Below are 22,316 nucleotides of genomic sequence, written 5' to 3' on the forward strand. Positions count from 1 at the left end.
CTAGCAAAGAGCAAAGCGGCGAAACCAAACAAGTTTGATTTCTCCGCTCGCACTCTTTGGTCCATGTGGTGAGACCGCTCCCGTCTGAAAAATTTTTTGATTCGGTTTCTTTGTCAATTCCTATTCAAAAATGTCCCCTTTAAACAAATCTGAAGAGCACCGGGCGGAATTTTTGGGCAGAAATTGTTTAAACAATTTTATCTACTCTATGTTATATTATGTGTAAATTTTTAGTTTGTGAAAACTGTCATTCTAGATAGCAGTGCGTGAAGTGTTTAAAGTGAGCGTGAAGTAACAATGTATTTTAAATGGGACTTACTTTTTCGCACTGTTTTTAACACACTTTCATATAATCAAATATCCTTAACTTTGGCGTTGTTAACAGTTTTGTGGTTTGAAAAAAGTTAGACTTTTTAAATGTCAAAGTTCTAAAAATTGTAGACTAGAAATGTATTCCAGTGACGAAGAGTTACAGTTTTTTTATTTGTTTATGGTAGAGTAGATAAAATATTGTATGAAACTGTGCGTGAAGTACTTTTTACGAACTTACGCGATGTATAGCACTCGCTCCGCTGTCGCTCGTGCTCTAAATATCGCGTGCGTTCGCAAAAAGCATACTTCACGAACTGTTTCATAAATAACTATTTTTAAACAAATACAAAAGATCACGTTTTTTTGCTCCGGAACATATATTTTTAGATTTTTTCGGTTATTCTAAACAAAAAAGGTATCTTGTAATTTTTCCCAAAAATTAATAGTGTTCGAGTTATAGGCGATTTAAAATCTGAAAAATGCGAAAATACGCATTTTAGAGGCTTAAAAATTCATATTTCAATTAGTATTTTTGAGGTTGCCAGATACTTAAATTGATGATTAAACATTCAGCTTCGATTCTGAAGAGTAATCACGTCTAACCTTAATTTATACCCTTGTTTTTTAATTGTTAAATATGCGTGTTTATCCGATTTTTTTGCCGGTGTGGCGCGCTCTATTTCAAAAATCTCCTATTTCCTCCGAAAATTATTTTTTCTAGATTTTTTGGGACATTCTAAATAAAATAAGTGTCTTGAAATTTTTCTCAAAAGTTAATAGTTTTAAAGTTGTAAGTTAATAAAAGACTCATTTTTGGATTTTAAATCGCTTATAACTTTAAAACTGTTAACTTTTGAGAAAAATGTCAAGAAACATATTTTATTTAGAAAATCCCAGAAAATCTAGAAAAAATAATTTTCGGAGGAAAATAGGAGATTTTTGAAATAGAGCGCGCCGCACCGGCAAAAAAATCGGATAAACACGCATATTTAACAATTAAAAAACAACGGTATAAATTAAGGTTAGACGCGATCACTCTTCAGAGTCTTGAAGCTCAATGTTTAAACTTCAATTTAAGTATCTGGCAACCTCAAAAATACTAATTTAAATATGAGTTTTTAGGCCTCGAAAATGCGTATTTTCGCATTTTTCAGATTTTAAATTGCCTATAACTCGAAAACTATCAATTTTTGAGAACATTTACAAGATACCTTTGTTGTTTAGAATGACCCACAAAACTTAAAAATATATGTTCCAGAGCAAAAAACGTGATCTTTTGTATTTGTTTAAAAAAAAATTGTTTAAACAATTTCTGCCCAAAAATTCCGCCCGGCACCCTTCAGATTTGTTTAAAGGAAATTTTAAAATATTTTTAAATAGGAATCCACAAAGAGACCGAATCGGAAATTTTTTTCAGACGGGAGCGGTCTCACTACATGGACTACTGTGAGAGTAAAGAGCAAATATCCTACCGCTCCTATCCATACTGCCGAGTGGAAAAAAACTAAACTCTCGTCTAGCGTAACTACCCACTATTAGCACTTCTTTGCTCTTTGCTCTTTGCTCGTCCACTCTGAACGTGCACTTTTTGCTCTTTGCTCTTTGCTCGTTGCTCTTTGCTCTTTGCTCTTTGCTCTTTGCTCTTTGCTCTTTGCTCTTTGCTCGTCCACTCTGAACGCGGCCTAAGTCCATGGTTCAGTTTACAAAACGCTATACAGGCTAATCCTATGCGACGTGGGAGCTCGCACGTCTGGTTATCTCTTTGCAACCGAATTTCATGTCTCAAGTACTTGTAAGATGCAGTCTGCTCAATATTCACTGCACCAACAACAATATTACGATTTAGCACAAGATCAGTCATTATTTGCGTCTTGTAGCGTCAAATTGAAATTTACTACACGTGACAGCAAGTGACAGTAAGGCACTTGCTGTTGCGTTTAGTAAATTTCAATTTCCGACTTATCATCGACTTATTTCGTATGCTTTAAATGATGACGCACGGGTAAAGACTCGCGGACTCAATTGTAACTTGCATCTCATTACATATGTTATAATCTCTTCAAAATACCAAATGTTCTTTCAATAACAATTCTTGAAGGGATTTGTGATTGATATTATAATAAAAACACAACTTCTCTCTGAAAATTCTGCAATGGTGTCATTAGGTAGTTGTAGTTGAGGACTGATTTAAACACTCCTAAAAATGTATTTCCAATTGCACTTCCATATTATTGAACTGATGTATTATGTTGTTCTCTAAACATCTTTAATGACAAAATAATTAAATTTATCGTTTTACTCTTTTTAATTATCTTATTTTAATTTTTATCAACAAATGGAATTTTATAGGTTATTTTTATATTTACAAAAATATTTCATGTCATTTGCCAAAATAAAAGATTCCTTAACTGCGTTTGCAATACCACCCTTTTAGACCCGTCCTGTATTTGTCCTTTATTAAAGTATCCTCTAATAAAGATCCTTTATTTTGCGTTGGCAATAAATCCCTACAGTCGAGGATATGAAGCATTTTGGCTCGCAATTTTTTCTTCCAGCATGGATTTACTTGAAATTTTCACAGAAGGTAGGAAATAGTCCAAGGATCATTTTATATATCATGCTGCTGTACGCTAAAACCTTGGGGGTAGTTGCCACCCCATCTTGGGGGTGGGAATTTTTTATTACATTTTAACCATGTAAATCGATGTAAAAGTTAATTTTAAGAAAAAAATGTTTTTTACATTTTCTTCGTAAAACTAATATTTTTCGAGTTATTCGTGGTTGAAAGTGAAAGTAACAGTTTTTCGACGGAAAAATCGACTTTTTTAGAGGGTTTTTTGAGAATAACTCGAAAAATATGCATTTCATCAAAAAAACTGTAGATATCAAAATTGTATCTTTTAGTAACACAAACGAAACTGTTGTTCTATAATATTTTTACGACCAATACAAACCGAGATACGGCATGTTAAAGATTAGCTTTTTTTCTCAAATGCATAATTTGAAATAATCAAAGCCAAATAACGGGAAAACTTTGCATTTTCCAGGAAAACTTACATGATGTTTTTTCAAGCATACAACACGATCTTTCAAACAAATAATAAAAAGTTTCTAGCATAAAAATTGAGCAACTTATGATAAAAAAAGTCTGTACCTGTTTTTCTCTACGAAAAAAACAGTGAAAACAACCCCCTAACTACCCTTGTAACTAAAAATTGGTCTTCGCCTTTCTGTAATTCCTTTTATATTTATATTATTAATACACGCAAGCAGTTTGACCTATTTAAAAGGCCTAATTTTAGAAAAATTGTAGTTTAAAGAAAAAATTATTTTTTGCAATTTTGCATTTTTTATCATTTTCTTCGAAAAAATACTGGAGATACGAAAAAAACGATAGATTACTAAATTGTAGCTTTTTTAATAGCTAAAATTTTATTGGGCATATATTTTCATTACAGTGAACAGTTGGCGAGATATAGCTGTTTAAAACATCTATTTACGAGCAAACATCCCCTTATTCGAGCCCTTTAAACCCACCTCAATAAAAATTTAGGAAATTACGGAATTTAATATACACAGTCTTATTACTCTTCAAAAATCCTACAAAACTGTTATTGAAAAAACTTTTTATCGCCAAAAATGAAGGAGCTATGCTTATAAAACTAAATTTTTTTTTGGAAAAATTCGAATAGTCCCCTTATAGAGATTTTCAATGTACCTATATAATACCACAGAGCCGGTTCGTATACTGGATGACTAAAAAACTATTTGTATGTGTATTTTTATATATTTGTAAATTCGTATTTTTGTGTAAATAAATGTTTTTGTAATTCTTTAATTGTACTTTTTTTTTCTGTAAGAATCTACTAAATTGTCTACTTATAAAAATTGCAATGTTATTAAGGGTTGTTTTTAAGGGTTGAAATATTATGATATTATATCCCATAGCATAAAACAATCATTATTTAACCAGTCAAAACCAAATCTTACCTATATTAAAGTTTACAATGTTTTTATATAATTCTTGACCATAAGGGTAGTTTACACCTCTAAAAATAATCAACGCCCTTGAGCATGATACAGAATACGAAGTACAGGCTAAGATGATCCTAACCCCAAATTTTTATGTAAATTGATGCAAGCTGAAATTATTCTTTTAGCATAAGTAAACTTTTCATATATAGCTCCAACAAGGGCGGTTTTAAGGGTTGAAATATTGTGATATTATCTTAAAGCATTCCTAAAGTGGTTTTCACCTTTAAAAAACGAAAAGCGTGTACAACTGCTCAATATAGAAAATAAACTAGAGGGTGAAATGAGCCTAATCCCAAATTTTTGTACAAATCGATGCTGGACGAAAAAATTGCGAGGTTTTGCCATTTTTCCAGCTTCATTTCCTCGACTACTAATATAGATTTTGAAGTCGAAGTTTTTTATGTATTTTGACCCCTAGAACACGAATTTTTTGGAACAGTTGATCTGGATGTCGATAAGGTTGTTATAAACAAAAAACTTGAGGAATTACATAACAGCGATTTTTCGCAAAACAAAACATTTATTTGTATTTTTTGGGTGATTCTCAGCAAAAAATGGTCTTACAGGTTTTTTCGTATAATGCATAGTTTTCAAGATAAACGCGGTTGAACTTTCAAAAAATCGAAATAGTGCAATTTTTGAACCCGAATAACTTTTGATTAAAAATAAAATAGCAATTCTGCTTAGTACATTTGAAAGTTCAAGTCAAATTCTATCGGTTTTGATTATTTGCATTGCTAAAAATTAAATTTTTAATTGTTAAACAAAGCCATAAACACATAGTTTTTCCCGTGCCAAATGCATGCGTTTTAATGTACGTAATCTACGTAGAAATTGTCTGTATGCGCGCCTACTCGTTCGATTTCAAATGAGAAATGCATTAAAAACATCATTCAATCACTATGTGTTTATACCTTTGTTTAACAATGAAAAAATTTATTTTTAGCAATGAAAGTAATCAAAACCGATAGAATTTGGCTTGAACTTTCAAATGCGGTAAGCAGAATTGCTATTTTATTTTTCAATCAAAAGTTATTCGGGTTCAAAAATTGCAATTTTTCGATTTTTTGAAAGTTCAACCGGGTTTATGTCGAAAACTATGCATCCTACAAAAAATTTTATAAAAACATTTTTTGCTTAGAATGACCCAAAAAATACAAAAAAGAATGTGTGTGTACTTTTTACGCACGTAAGAAGTTATACTTCTATTACATGATTTCAACGAAATAAATATACTTTCAACAGGTTATTTGTATTTTTAAAGATTAAACTAATTTTTACTTACTACTTTCCAAAAACTTTTACTAAAATAATACAAAAAAAAAAGTTAAATATCACACGGAATTGAACCAGGGACCTCTCGATCTCCGGCCGAACGCGATACCGAGCCAAACTCCCTTTGCTTTGACAGCTTAAAAGATTTCTCATACATACTGACAAATTCAATAGACCAAGTAATTGAGGTATAAAAATACTTTAAAATTTAAAGTAAATATCCAAATATAAGACAAATCCAAAGACACAAAAATTATAATAAATAATACATTTACTAAAAACACTAATATCTATATTCTTTTAATTAGCCCTATTCTGTAACTTTTAACAAATCGAATAGAAATGACCAAGTCGAATCGTAATTACCCAAAATCGGAATGTTTGATATCTATCGCGTCATTTTTGTGTTTGGATCGGTATTCTGTAACTCATATCGTAATCGAAATCTCTGACTTCTATTTCACGCGGTTCTGAGGAGGTGGCAACCGCGCAGTAACCAGCGAAATTGTGTTCTGTGACCTATTTTGATACTTGAAATATGACACCGTTGCCATTTCCTCAATGTTTTCATACTTTCTTCATACTATCCTCAAAGTTTTGAGAAGTAAATAAAATATTCGTGTAAATACTGGATGCAAAAAGCTCAAAAGAGGATAAATGGTTTTAAATTAAAGTTAATTAAAATTGATATAAAAAAAGAATGTGTGTGTACTTTGTACGCACGTAAGAAGTTATACTTCTATTATATGATTATATGATTATAAACGAAATTAATATACTTTTTATTTATATTTTATTTAAATATTAAATTAATTTATACTTACTACTTCTCAAACATTTTTATTAAAACAGTGCCAAAAATTAAAATAATAAAAAAATAAAACACACACAAACACACTAAAAATGCCACAAATGATTTCTGAACATTAATTGTCGGAAAAATTTTTAACTAAATACGTATTTTCTGAAAATAAAATTATATAATAAATATACTTACAATCATCATCTTCTTCTTCTTCCTTCTTGTATGTAGGCTTTAAAGCCTGTTTCTTCTTCAATATTATCCTCCTAAATTGTTTAGGTTATCGCACCACCTTTTTCTTGGTCTGCCAATACTTCTTCGTCCATTTGGTGACTTATCTCGTGCTATTCGTACTATCCTATCCTCTGCCATTCTACTAATGTGTTCGTTCCACTCCTGTTTCCGTTTTGTCACCCATCCATTTATGTCTTCTATATTGCATGATCTTCTTATGTTTTCGCTCCTCTCCCTATCCAACAGACTTTTCCCTGATATTCGTCGGAGTATTTTCATCTCTGTTGTTTCTAGTAGTCGTCTCGTTTTAGATGTGTCAGGCCTTGTCTCCGCCGTGTATGTTAATATAGGTCTAATTGCTGCTTTATAGATTCTTGCTTTTGTGTCTTGTCTTAAGTGTTTGTTCTTCCAGATTGTGTCATTAAGAGATCCCGCCGCTTTACTTGCTTTTAAGCTTTGTTGTCGTACTTCCTCTTCAACATCTCCGTAACTGGTTATATCAGTTCCCAGATATCTAAACCTTGCTTCCTGCTTTATTATTTTCCCATCAATTTCGATTTTACATCGTAGTGGGTATTTAGATGTTGTCATACATTTGGTTTTTTCTGCTGATATTATCATATTGTATTTCTTGGCTGTTGTATTAAAGATGTGTGTTAATCTTTGGAGATCGTCTTCTGTCTCGGCTAGTGATGTGAGTTGTAAAATTACATAACTTACGTTACATAAATTACACGTAACTTACGGTAATATTACATGATACCCGTAACTTAATGTAATTTATGTAATTTTTGGAATTTACGTAATTTATGAAATTTAACGTAACTTATGATAAATTTACATAAATTACCGTAATTTATGTAATTACTGGTAAAATTACATATATTATGGCAACTTATGCGCGCGCAATTGTCGTAAGTGCGGTGCGCCGGTGCCGGCGCGCGCGAACCAGTGGGTGCTATTACGCTCGTCGCTCGTTAGTCGTTCCTTAGTCTGAGTCAGGCAGGTTATGTTTACATTTCTGTTATTGTATGTGTAATGTGTATGTATAAGTTAGTTTTCGACTGTTCTTTCTCTATTCATTCACGCAGCGTTGGTTACTTTACATTTATTTATAAGGAAGCACAGAAACTATAAGGTAAGAAATATATTATTTCTACAAACAGCAAAACACGTGCCGGTGATGTCCATAGCAACCTTAGATTGGGAAACACAGGGGCGGGCCTATCGCATATCGACTGTACGTTAAATCTAACGCGCGTCATTTTATATGTGGCTACAGTACTTAATTCTGAATTCGGTTTACCAAGTTTTATTCGATTTTTTAGATTAGTTTACTGTACAATAACTATAAGAATGATAGGAGCAACGGGGGTACTTGTGCATGTAGCATGTGTAATTGAATTACACTGACATAACTTACTAAATAAAAAATTTTGATAACGTTGAGGGCAAAATAATGTAGTTGTCCGATCCAGTATTCTGCTTATTCGAATTTCATTAAATTGTTACACAGATTCAATTTTAATCTTTCTTCTATTTAAGGATGCCTAACAATTTTTTATGCCCTCGTGCCCATCAAATACTTTGAAAAATAATGTTTTTTCCCTTCTTAATGTTTAAGTCTACCTGAATATTTTTTTTAGGTCATAAAACATGGTGAAACGTAAGACAGATATCTGGCTTTATTTTGAAGTGTTACCTGCGGGTTCTTCTAATCAAAAGACCATAAATGTGAGGTGTAAATTTTGCAAGAGTGTACATGCAAAAAATGCTACAAGAATGAAATCTCATCTTCAACAATGCACTTATGTGCCGCATATGATAAAACTTAAATTCAATATTTTAACTCCAAAGTCAAAGGGGAATCACTCTAAATTTCCATTTGAAACATCCATGAAAAAGATCACATCGGCAAAATTGGATAACGATAACACTGATGCTGCTTGTACATCATCAACGGTTTCCACAGCATCAACATCTGCTTCTGATAACATTCATGTGGAAACACCTGTTTGCACAAAAATCAACAGAATACAATCATTTTGTGATCGAATGACACACGAACAAAATAACGAATTGAATATTTTGCTTGCTAGAGCTATTTACACCAGTTCAGCACCACATTCAATTACCGAGAATGAAGATTGGAAATTGTTTTTTAAAAAAATTAGACCTTCATACACCTTACCATCGAGATATATGTTATCAAATCGTCTCCTGACCGAAGAGTACGAGCGAGTTGAAGTTCAAGTTAATGATAAAATTAAGCAAGCTGACAATTTATCATTGCAATGCGATGGTTGGTCCAACTTGCGAAATGAAAGTGTAATTAATTTCATTGTTACAACACCCGAACCGTTATTTGTCAAATCAGTACTAACAAAAGCAGAGAAGCATACCGCAGAATATATAACAAAATTAATGGTTGAAGTTCTGGAGGAGTATGGACCTAAAAAATTTTTCGCTATTGTGACTGATAACGCAAAGAATATGAGGAAGGCTGTGAGACAATGTGAAGAGATGTATCCCCATCTTGTATCATACGGCTGTTTAGCGCACACATTACATTTATTGTGCAGCGATATTTTGAAATTATCTTCAATAGAGACACATTTGTCACATATTATACATATCGTTAAAACTATTAACCAGTGTCAAGTACTGAGAGCTCAATTCACAGAAATAAGAAATGAGATGAAGTGTGGAGTGTCTCTTAGCCTACCTGTAAAAACAAGATGGGGTTCACATGTAAAATGTCTTCAAGATCTGACTAAATGCAAGTCCGTCCTACAACGTCTAGCAATATCTCCAGATAAAACAATTCAAGATAGAATACGCAGCGCAAAAGCAAATTTACTTGATGAAGGATTCTGGATAAATTCTAGCGCTCTTGTTGAATTGCTTAAGCCAATTACTGAAGCAATAACACGTCTTGAAGGAGATTCTTCGTCAATTCATTTGGTTTGTGAAACTTTCGCGAAAATCGGTAGTAACATATCTACTCATTTAGAATGCGTGAAACTAACGGATTGCGAAAAAACAGAAGCGATGGATAAATTTATATCAAGGAAGGAATACGCCCTTCAACCGATCCATTTTGCCGCAGACTTACTAAACCCTCGGTCTGTTGGTGCAAATTTATCATCAGCCGAAAGGATTGAAGCGATGAAATACATTACTACTATGTCAACCACGACCACGATAGAGATTGGTGATGAAGGAGTGTCAAAGATTACTGAGGATTTAGGAAACTATTTAGCTAAAACAGACTTTTTTGGCGAAACATTTTTATGGAACATACTCGATAATGTCTCTTTGGTTACATGGTGGAAAGGATTTTGTGGACATTCATGCCTCTCCAAAGTTGCAGTCAGGATATTGACAATGCCGTGCACTTCTGCGGCAACAGAGAGAAGCTTTAGCTCCCAGAGCAGCATTCATACGAAGAGAAGAAATCGCCTAACAACTCAAAGGGCAGCAAATTTAAATTATATACAATATAATTCAAAATTGCTGAAACGTTCACGACAACATCACATACAAAGTCAATATCCTATAGAAGAGACTGTACAGAACAACGTTTCGATAGAAGGTAGAAACTTACAGAAGGAGATAGAAGTAATTGAAAACCATATTTCCGAAGAGGAAGAATTAGACGAGGTAATTTTAAATTTAGGCATTTTTTAGATATGTGATATGTGCATGTGATATATGCAGTTTGCTTCTTTTCCGATTTTCCAATGCATTCCACCGTTTTCGAATAAAAAATTATAAATCTTATGTTTTCAGACAATATCATCATGGCATTCAAATACAACAGGAAATGGAAATTCCGACGATGATTTTAATTTTGCTGACTTTGCAATGACCGATGATGAAATTGATCAAAGAATGGAAACTAGGGAACAGAGACCAGCACGCATTTTGAGACAAAGCAAAGTGAACATTTTAGAAAACGTCTTAATGAAATCGGTAAATTAGTGTAAACACATACATATTTATTGTTTATATTCCAAAATTATCAATTTCAGGGTAAAGGCACAGAACAACCCCAAAAAAAAACGGAAGTCGAGAAGGATACTTCAGATGCCGAAAACAAGGTAGTTAGATCTGTATATATTATATTATAAACCCATTATTTTTACTCTCTATGTTTACACTTTCCTATTTAATTTCAGGATGCAGTTCTGGATTTGCCGGAGATAAAAAAAATTACACAAGGCTCATTGGAAGAGCAAACAATTGAAACTTCGACGTTTTATAACAAGAAGGTCTCCAGTTGTCTGCGAAAAAGGAAGTTGTGATTTATAAAAGCCGCTTAAAACAAAACTAAAGAACCTATGTTTTCATTTCTTTATTATTTGTATGTATTTCTTATCCACTTTTCTTTATTTCATAAGTATGTAGTTACTTTGTGTTTATTATATTCAATATGAATGCAAACAATTGATTTTTTAATACAATGAACATAAATTACATAAGTTACATAAATTACATCTGGTTTGTAATTTTTGGGTAATTTTACACGTGTAACTTACAATTTCTGAAATTACACGTAATTTCACATCGCTATTAGTGATGTGAGTTGTAAAATTACATAACTTACGTTACATAAATTACACGTAACTTACGGTAATATTACATGATACCCGTAACTTAATGTAATTTATGTAATTTTTGGAATTTACGTAATTTATGAAATTTAACGTAACTTATGATAAATTTACATAAATTACCGTAATTTATGTAATTACTGGTAAAATTACATATATTATGGCAACTTATGCGCGCGCAATTGTCGTAAGTGCGGTGCGCCGGTGCCGGCGCGCGCGAACCAGTGGGTGCTATTACGCTCGTCGCTCGTTAGTCGTTCCTTAGTCTGAGTCAGGCAGGTTATGTTTACATTTCTGTTATTGTATGTGTAATGTGTATGTATAAGTTAGTTTTCGACTGTTCTTTCTCTATTCATTCACGCAGCGTTGGTTACTTTACATTTATTTATAAGGAAGCACAGAAACTATAAGGTAAGAAATATATTATTTCTACAAACAGCAAAACACGTGCCGGTGATGTCCATAGCAACCTTAGATTGGGAAACACAGGGGCGGGCCTATCGCATATCGACTGTACGTTAAATCTAACGCGCGTCATTTTATATGTGGCTACAGTACTTAATTCTGAATTCGGTTTACCAAGTTTTATTCGATTTTTTAGATTAGTTTACTGTACAATAACTATAAGAATGATAGGAGCAACGGGGGTACTTGTGCATGTAGCATGTGTAATTGAATTACACTGACATAACTTACTAAATAAAAAATTTTGATAACGTTGAGGGCAAAATAATGTAGTTGTCCGATCCAGTATTCTGCTTATTCGAATTTCATTAAATTGTTACACAGATTCAATTTTAATCTTTCTTCTATTTAAGGATGCCTAACAATTTTTTATGCCCTCGTGCCCATCAAATACTTTGAAAAATAATGTTTTTTCCCTTCTTAATGTTTAAGTCTACCTGAATATTTTTTTTAGGTCATAAAACATGGTGAAACGTAAGACAGATATCTGGCTTTATTTTGAAGTGTTACCTGCGGGTTCTTCTAATCAAAAGACCATAAATGTGAGGTGTAAATTTTGCAAGAGTGTACATGCAAAAAATGCTACAAGAATGAAATCTCATCTTCAACAATGCACTTATGTGCCGCATATGATAAAACTTAAATTCAATATTTTAACTCCAAAGTCAAAGGGGAATCACTCTAAATTTCCATTTGAAACATCCATGAAAAAGATCACATCGGCAAAATTGGATAACGATAACACTGATGCTGCTTGTACATCATCAACGGTTTCCACAGCATCAACATCTGCTTCTGATAACATTCATGTGGAAACACCTGTTTGCACAAAAATCAACAGAATACAATCATTTTGTGATCGAATGACACACGAACAAAATAACGAATTGAATATTTTGCTTGCTAGAGCTATTTACACCAGTTCAGCACCACATTCAATTACCGAGAATGAAGATTGGAAATTGTTTTTTAAAAAAATTAGACCTTCATACACCTTACCATCGAGATATATGTTATCAAATCGTCTCCTGACCGAAGAGTACGAGCGAGTTGAAGTTCAAGTTAATGATAAAATTAAGCAAGCTGACAATTTATCATTGCAATGCGATGGTTGGTCCAACTTGCGAAATGAAAGTGTAATTAATTTCATTGTTACAACACCCGAACCGTTATTTGTCAAATCAGTACTAACAAAAGCAGAGAAGCATACCGCAGAATATATAACAAAATTAATGGTTGAAGTTCTGGAGGAGTATGGACCTAAAAAATTTTTCGCTATTGTGACTGATAACGCAAAGAATATGAGGAAGGCTGTGAGACAATGTGAAGAGATGTATCCCCATCTTGTATCATACGGCTGTTTAGCGCACACATTACATTTATTGTGCAGCGATATTTTGAAATTATCTTCAATAGAGACACATTTGTCACATATTATACATATCGTTAAAACTATTAACCAGTGTCAAGTACTGAGAGCTCAATTCACAGAAATAAGAAATGAGATGAAGTGTGGAGTGTCTCTTAGCCTACCTGTAAAAACAAGATGGGGTTCACATGTAAAATGTCTTCAAGATCTGACTAAATGCAAGTCCGTCCTACAACGTCTAGCAATATCTCCAGATAAAACAATTCAAGATAGAATACGCAGCGCAAAAGCAAATTTACTTGATGAAGGATTCTGGATAAATTCTAGCGCTCTTGTTGAATTGCTTAAGCCAATTACTGAAGCAATAACACGTCTTGAAGGAGATTCTTCGTCAATTCATTTGGTTTGTGAAACTTTCGCGAAAATCGGTAGTAACATATCTACTCATTTAGAATGCGTGAAACTAACGGATTGCGAAAAAACAGAAGCGATGGATAAATTTATATCAAGGAAGGAATACGCCCTTCAACCGATCCATTTTGCCGCAGACTTACTAAACCCTCGGTCTGTTGGTGCAAATTTATCATCAGCCGAAAGGATTGAAGCGATGAAATACATTACTACTATGTCAACCACGACCACGATAGAGATTGGTGATGAAGGAGTGTCAAAGATTACTGAGGATTTAGGAAACTATTTAGCTAAAACAGACTTTTTTGGCGAAACATTTTTATGGAACATACTCGATAATGTCTCTTTGGTTACATGGTGGAAAGGATTTTGTGGACATTCATGCCTCTCCAAAGTTGCAGTCAGGATATTGACAATGCCGTGCACTTCTGCGGCAACAGAGAGAAGCTTTAGCTCCCAGAGCAGCATTCATACGAAGAGAAGAAATCGCCTAACAACTCAAAGGGCAGCAAATTTAAATTATATACAATATAATTCAAAATTGCTGAAACGTTCACGACAACATCACATACAAAGTCAATATCCTATAGAAGAGACTGTACAGAACAACGTTTCGATAGAAGGTAGAAACTTACAGAAGGAGATAGAAGTAATTGAAAACCATATTTCCGAAGAGGAAGAATTAGACGAGGTAATTTTAAATTTAGGCATTTTTTAGATATGTGATATGTGCATGTGATATATGCAGTTTGCTTCTTTTCCGATTTTCCAATGCATTCCACCGTTTTCGAATAAAAAATTATAAATCTTATGTTTTCAGACAATATCATCATGGCATTCAAATACAACAGGAAATGGAAATTCCGACGATGATTTTAATTTTGCTGACTTTGCAATGACCGATGATGAAATTGATCAAAGAATGGAAACTAGGGAACAGAGACCAGCACGCATTTTGAGACAAAGCAAAGTGAACATTTTAGAAAACGTCTTAATGAAATCGGTAAATTAGTGTAAACACATACATATTTATTGTTTATATTCCAAAATTATCAATTTCAGGGTAAAGGCACAGAACAACCCCAAAAAAAAACGGAAGTCGAGAAGGATACTTCAGATGCCGAAAACAAGGTAGTTAGATCTGTATATATTATATTATAAACCCATTATTTTTACTCTCTATGTTTACACTTTCCTATTTAATTTCAGGATGCAGTTCTGGATTTGCCGGAGATAAAAAAAATTACACAAGGCTCATTGGAAGAGCAAACAATTGAAACTTCGACGTTTTATAACAAGAAGGTCTCCAGTTGTCTGCGAAAAAGGAAGTTGTGATTTATAAAAGCCGCTTAAAACAAAACTAAAGAACCTATGTTTTCATTTCTTTATTATTTGTATGTATTTCTTATCCACTTTTCTTTATTTCATAAGTATGTAGTTACTTTGTGTTTATTATATTCAATATGAATGCAAACAATTGATTTTTTAATACAATGAACATAAATTACATAAGTTACATAAATTACATCTGGTTTGTAATTTTTGGGTAATTTTACACGTGTAACTTACAATTTCTGAAATTACACGTAATTTCACATCGCTAGTCTCGGCGATTAATGCGGCGTCGTCTGCATAACACAATACTTTGATTTCTTTATTCCCCATTCTGTAACCACGACCTTTACGTACTGCTTCTATTATTTCGTCCATTATTATATTAAAGAGCAGTGGGCTTAATGAGTCACCTTGTCTGACTCCACTTTGTACTGGTATAAACTGCGTTAGTTTTCCATTTATCTTTGCCTGTATTCGATTATGAAAGTAGATGTTTTCGATGGTTTGTATAATATTGATTGGTATGTTTCTTCCATACAGTAAATGTAAGACGTCTTCGACTTGGATGCGATCGAAAGCCTTTGTCAGGTCTATAAAACATAGATATGCTGGTTTATTGTACTCAATGGCCTTTTCTGTGATTTGTCTCAGTACAATCTCTTACAATCATAAAATGTATAAAAAAAAATAAAAGTTTCTATTGGGATTCGAACCAACTTACCACGCGGCTGGTATTTGCGTTGTATTGGGATTCTCTCGCATTAAAACTGCGCCACAGAGGCAGCTTGTCATTATGTGCGAAGATCGTCTAACTAAACAGATTAACCTTTTGACATTTTTAACTTATGTAAATTAAATTATTTTGATTTTGAATTGAAATGATTTAGAATTGAAAAAATACAACAAAACATAGAGTAAGAAGACAATATATTATGTAAATATAAATATAAATTATGTAAATAAAAGTATAACATACTACTTATATATTTTGGTAGGTTCAAGGTAGGTATCGGAGCCCGTATAACGACTAATAAATTTCGCAATCACTTGCGTCGTGCAAAGTGGCTATGTTCAAATATCATAACAAAATTTGATCAACTATTTATAAAACACTTACCAGTGAAAGATTCTTTAGCTTTGAATAAGCGAGATCTGCGGCACTCATACTAGGCACAGTTTGATGAGCTTTCACATTGGCATGAAACAAGCATCTCTTCTATGTAAATAAGTCCAAAAATATAATATGAAAACTATTTAAAAAGGCAGTATAACCATTAACTAACTTTTTGCTTGTTGTTTCTCTTCCTACAAATTTTAAAACGCAACAAGCATACATTATAACCAAACGCAGTCCCACAGCTGTGCCACAGCTGCCATATTGGATAATTTTTGTCATGTCATTTGAACATCCAATCAGAACAAAGTTATAATGCGCATGCGCCCGGTCGCTAGGTTTTCCCATATAAAATTTCACCGTCATTACGCCCGTAAAAAAGTATAACTTCAAAAGAAGATAAACTGATAAATAAAAAAGATAAGTGAAGATAAGAAGTATAAATGCTTTTAAATCAAAGATATTTAAATTGATGTTATTAATTCATTATTATTAATAAATTATTTAAAATTGATATTACTAATAATATGCAATCTTTAAGATTCGATTCCAGTTGAAATAACTGCTAAACAGCTTTTCCCAAAAATGGCATCTTTTCTATAATTTGTTCAGACTATGAGCGTTGACTGATAAATATACAAGTATACTTGTATAATATTTATTTATCAATTAACGCATAAGAAGTCTATCGTATGCTATTCTTGTGCATTATACCATTGATTGCAATTGTACAAGAAATATGCGAACAAAATATGGCAACAATGTGAATGGGAAACATTCAGACGCCAAGTAGCAAATAAATAAGGTTAGGTCCAATTATTCATACTCGTACAACATGTCTAAATGAAATATATATAGTTCTCTAAACAAATAACACCACAGACTAAAAATTAAGCAGCTAAAAAAAGGTACAAATACTATAAATAATTATAAATAAGTAGTATGTAATTAATTATTTTTATATATAAAATATAAACGTCAAAACAAAACAAAATGCGCTTGCGTCAACCACAATTCCGATAATCGAAATCTCATCTCGACAGGGTAAATGCTGTCGAAGTGATTTCTATTCACATTAAAATTGTAGAGATTCCGAAGTAGTTATGGAATACGGATTTGGACCATTTCTATTCGACTTGGTCACTTCTATTCGATTTTACTGACTTCTATCATCGAAATGAGTTACAGAATAGGCATGAATGACTTACTTGCGCTGATACATACATAATTTGAAAGATTAGCAACGAACTACATACTGTCTGGCTGCGCATGCGCCAGCAAGTATAAAATTTCACCCTCGATCGTAAAGAAGTATAACTTCAAAAAATGGTTTGTTTTGCGACAAATCGCTTTTATGTGATTCCTCAAGTTTTTTGTTTATAACAATCTTATCGACATCCGGATCGACTGTTACCCAAAAAATTGGTGTTCTACGGGTCAAAATACATAAAAAAAATATAAAGGAAAAGATTCCTCTTATTGGCTGTATACCATAATAAAAAACTTACTAAGGAAGTAAAACTTCAACTTGTAGGTAGATGGTATATAAATTTATTAAAATTTTTATCTAAAATGATTCAAATTGGATTGAAGTGGGTATATCTATAGTACAAAAAACACAAACGTTTTCCGACCAATCAGTCCATCATCAGGTAGAAAGTTTAGATCCAAAATAGTTGGAACTAGCTACAGAGTTAGGTCAAAAGACCTTGATGTTACAATAATTAGGCCATTTCGGCTACAACAATGTCGACAATAAGTCGATGTTTAAAGAATTTAGAAATGTAGTGGTACTATAGTGTGGTCTTCATCTTGGCTTCAAACCAGTATATAAACCGGTCTATATAGACATTTGAAATAACAAAAATTGCCGGAGAGCCAAATTTTGGTGGAGAGCTAGGGTATACCATAACAAATAAAGTTTTAAAAGTCTCCATCGAGCCCATGGGTGCAACAAAAGTTATTCGGGGTCAAAGGTCAAAATTTGATATTTTTTGGATTTTTTTCGAAAACGGTAAGTTTTATCAAAAAAGAACTTTTAACCAAAGTTGTAGATAATAAAATTCTCTACAATAATAGGCCGTACTATTTTTTTCCTAAGAGTTGCCATTCCTGAGATATCGCGATTCTAAGAGTCACATTATACATCATATTATGCACACGTTTCCACACCACCTGTGAGGTAGTGTACTCGGCGCCTTTTTTTTTACCGTGGTTTCCCCTGTAGGCCTACTCCACTTACTGTTTTGACAATTTTAGAATAATTTAAGAAAACAATACCGGTCAAGTTCTAGATATTACCTTATTATTTATATTGATTATTGATATTGCTATTGATTATTAGGTTAACTACTGTTTTGATTTCTTTAGATATTTTAATCAGATTCATATTCTTGAAAGTCTACTTCAACAGTCTTCTTCTATTTCATCTTCTTCCTCTTCCTCTTGCTGGGTGTTCAAAAATTGTTCAAATGTGACTGAGTCATTGGTCTCTTCATTAAAATCACAGGAGTCTTCCTCTGTTGTACTAAACTGGACATTTGATTAAGACTGACCTTGGCAGTTGGTACTAGAGAACAGCTGGTACTAGAGAACACAGCAACCCGACTTTTTTACATCCACATTTGACACTACAACCATTTTTGCAATTGCAAAAAATAGTGTTAAGGAGTTTTTCTGGAGCAGGTGGGAGTAAGGTTTTAATCGGTTCCAGAGTATTATCCATTAATTTCCAATTCCAGTCTTCTGGATTCAGTTCATCGCCTAGCCATGTTTGAACTTGATAATATACTCGATACAAATGTTGAAAATCAGATGCTGATGTTGAAGGAAGACATGATAGTTGTACTTGTTTCTTGTTTCGCGTATTTTTTACAAAAGTTAAGTATCGGTATTTAGCAAGACAACAAATTTTTTTTGGAGCTCCATAAACTGCAAGAAGAAAGCGAATTCCTTTATTATTATCCGTAATTATTGTTTGCGTTGTGGAATCAAGTTCTGTAAAAACTTTACAGCAGTCAGTCAAATCTTTTTTTTTTTCGAATAATTTAAGTACTGACGTTTTGCCACGTCTGTACATTGCTGACGTAGTGTCGCAGCTGATTATCGCATGTAAAAATAAAATGTACTTTTGGCATTTGGGATAAACCAATAAACTTTTCGAAGAAATATCTCTGTTCGCTGTTGAGCCCTTCCAGGTTTCAGAACATAAATAACTTTATTTACTGGAGTCCTTGGTCCTTGCAGTAAGCAGTACTAACAAATCAACATCTTCACCAACTACAATTGTTGTGTTTGTTGCCTTAAATTTTTCAATTGCTGTCTCAATTATAAGGACATCTGCGTCATTTTTAGCTTGTTTCACTTCAATATTCGCAGCTATTAATTTGTCAGTTAACATGGAAATGAAACGAGATTTATTATTAATGTTAGCGAAAAACTGTTGTTGATTCGCTGGAACTGTTATATTTTCATCAAAGATAATCTGGGAACCAGATGATGTTTTTGTAGTACGACGACGTTGTTCTGCAGCTTTAATATTCTTTGGCGAGTCACTGTAGCCGTCAAATAACACTGTCACTGTAAACCCGTTATGTCTGCTAAATGGTAGACGCTGTAATAAGTAACTTAGGCCCGTATTCATAGTCGAGACTCAAGTCAGCGTCGATGCTTAAGTCCGACCTTGAAAAAATTTGTATACAAATTTGTATAAGAATTTGTTCAAGGTCAGCCTTGAGCATCGACGATGACTTGAGTCTCGACTATGAATACGGGCATTATATTCACTTGTACTGAACCTTTAGCACTAAAGAAACAGATAATATGAACAAGACCCACGGACAATACTGTAGCCATTGTTTACAATAGACAACCTGTTCTTTTTTTTTAAATGCTATAGCCAAATGTTTTTTAAGGCCACGTGGATAGAGGAAATTCAGTTTGGGACTGATTATCTTTTGAAGAAATATTTTCAGAATAGTATTATATACGTAGCTTATAGGTGCATTTATAATGTATAAAATAACTTTTAAAATCGCGATATCTCAGAAATGGTAACTCTTAGGGAAAAAATTGTAAGGACTATTTTTGTAGAGAATGTTAAGATCTACAATTTTGGTTTGATGTTTTTTTTTGATAAAACTTACCGTTTTCGAGAAAAATCCAAAAAATCTTAAATTTTGACTTTTGACCCCGAATAACTTTTGTTGCACACATGGGATCGATGGGGACTTTTAAAACTTTATTTGTTATGGTAAACTCTAGCTCTCCTCCAAAATTTGGCTCTCCGGCAATTTTTGTTATTTGCCAACCATTTTGATGTCTAAGTTGACCGGATTAATATGTCTGAATTGCAGATATAAATGAGTCAGATTAAATTAAATTATTAGAAGAATTTTTTACTAAGCAACAACATTTTTTTTTAGCTTATTAATATTTTGTATTTTGACAAAGACGTCCGAAGTGGATGTCGAAACGTTAATACAATTATTTTTTTAAGTTCTGTTGTAGCTTATTTCCCAATTAGAATAGTTAACTATAAAAAAATGCCGAAAGAAATAGCTTCAGAACAATAAGGTGAACATAACTTCAAATTTTCATGCAAATTGGTCCATTCTGTAAAAATTGAGAATTTTTGTCCTTTTTTGAGCTTCATTTTTTGGAATATAATTTAATAATTTTTTTAGTTTGCAGTGAATTTTGCAATACATACAACTACAGAATCTCTGGTTGCCAAAAATGCAGCATTTATCAAGACATAACTCCACCTAGAAAGTCAGCTTCAGGTCTACCAGATCTAGATCCAGATGACATAGATTGGAATGAGTGGTGCACTTTGAAATGTAGAGAAGGTGACGGTGGAGCTGCTTGTGCTTGTGACCGAGGGCCTTTCGGATTAGTATCTTAAGAATGCAATATCAATATAAAAACAAAAACAATTGAAGCGTTTATTTGAAAAATAACAATTTTGTCCAAAAATTAAAATTTTGGAAAATAAAGAAAAACCCAATTCATTTTAAGTCTTTCTACACAATGTCAAATAAACGTCAAATTGAAAGGCAGTTTATTTAGAAGTTCTCCTAAAAATTATTAATTTTTAAGGTTTTTTCTTAACTTTTTGAGTATTACGAGTAGTATAAAGAAGTACTAAACCAGTGATCTGTAAGAAAGTGTGAAATTTAGCGCCTAGAAGTTAAATTTCAGGAAACAAATAATATGGAAGGTATACCACCCGAACCTCCAGATAAAGGTAAATTTTATGTAGAAATGGAAGGAGATGGGATGATGGAATATGAGGAATTAAATAAAAATAACAATAGAGTAAATAATAAGGTAACAAACAAACAAAACCAAACAAGTAGTACTATTGAGGTAAGTAACAAATTTAGTTGCAATAACGATGAAACTTTGACAAATTTAAATCAAACAGATAAGTCAGGTAAGCAAAATTTAAATAAAGTAATAAATTTAAGATTAAAACATAGATATCAATTTGGAGATAATGCACCTTATATAGTACACATAGAAAATAAAAACGGTAACATTGGTCGATTACACAGGATCGGCACGGCCCGTTTGATTTTAAGTGCAGTACCTGAAATTGAAAATAATATCACACAAATTACAGTAGTTGGTAGAAATAAAATCAAGGTAGAACTAAATAATTTTGCTAGTGCTAATAAATTAATTGATTCTCAAATTCTTAAAAGCAAAGAGTATGAGGCATATATTCCAACGTTTTTTACTCAAAAGAAAGGTGTTATAAAATTGGTAGATAAAGAGATAGAAGATAATGATTTATTATCATTAATTAAACCTAGATTTGGAATTAAATTCGAAGTATTACATGTAAAAAGAATTATGCGGAAAGTGATTCAAGATAATGGTAATACTAATTATGTAAAAACAGGAACCGTAATTGTCACTTTTAAAGGTCAGTCTATACCAAAAAATGTAATAATAGAAAAAATGATATACGAGGTGGAAAATTATACACCCAGAATAATCCAATGTTTAAAGTGTTTGAGATTTGGGCATATAAGTGCCCAATGTAGAGGAAAAGATAGGTGTGAAAGATGTGGCGAAGAACACAACAAATCTAATTGTTCCAATCCGAATAATTTACTTTGTGTATTGTGCAAAGGAAAACACAGCGCTACTGACAAGGGAGCAGATTGTACAGAAAGACAAAAACAGGAATATATTAAAAAAGTTATGAATAATGAAAATATAACATATTATGAAGCTAATAATAAATATAAAAAATGTTATTCAACAGTAAGTAAAGACCAAGAAAATACTTCAAATAAATATACAATATCTAAACGAAAAAGATCAAGTAGTATTGAT

General features: G+C 32.6%; 2 protein-coding genes across 2 annotated transcripts in view; both read left to right on the plus strand.

Annotated features, from left to right (window-relative positions):
• Positions 1–20,980, plus strand: part of LOC126882949 (uncharacterized) — a 39,909-nt gene extending 18,929 nt beyond the window's left edge. The window contains exon 3 of the mRNA XM_050648028.1: positions 20,654–20,980. Coding sequence (XP_050503985.1) covers positions 20,654–20,874 — 221 coding nt within the window. The 3' untranslated portion in view covers positions 20,875–20,980. The remainder of the gene's footprint in view (positions 1–20,653) is intronic.
• Positions 13,865–14,974, plus strand: LOC114326284 (uncharacterized). The gene is made up of 3 exons (XM_050648032.1): positions 13,865–14,210; positions 14,340–14,522; positions 14,582–14,974. Exons 1-3 carry the CDS (start codon positions 13,935–13,937, stop codon positions 14,678–14,680), a joined length of 558 nt encoding a protein of 185 aa, XP_050503989.1. The 5' UTR covers positions 13,865–13,934; the 3' UTR covers positions 14,681–14,974.
• Positions 20,981–22,316: the final 1,336 nt, after the last annotated feature.

Source organism: Diabrotica virgifera, chromosome 4 (assembly GCF_917563875.1).
Source record: "Diabrotica virgifera virgifera chromosome 4, PGI_DIABVI_V3a".
Lineage (NCBI taxonomy): Eukaryota > Metazoa > Arthropoda > Insecta > Coleoptera > Chrysomelidae > Diabrotica > Diabrotica virgifera.

Bases quoted from the DNA above. Each gene is read 5' to 3' on its own strand.
- LOC114326284 (XM_050648032.1), top strand. From the start codon at position 13,935: ATGCCGTGCACTTCTGCGGCAACAGAGAGAAGCTTTAGCTCCCAGAGC. The intron at 14,211-14,339 runs GTAATTTTAAAT...TTATGTTTTCAG, and splicing joins AAGAGGAAGAATTAGACGAG to ACAATATCATCATGGCATTC. The intron at 14,523-14,581 runs GTAAATTAGTGT...TATCAATTTCAG, and splicing joins AAAACGTCTTAATGAAATCG to GGTAAAGGCACAGAACAACC.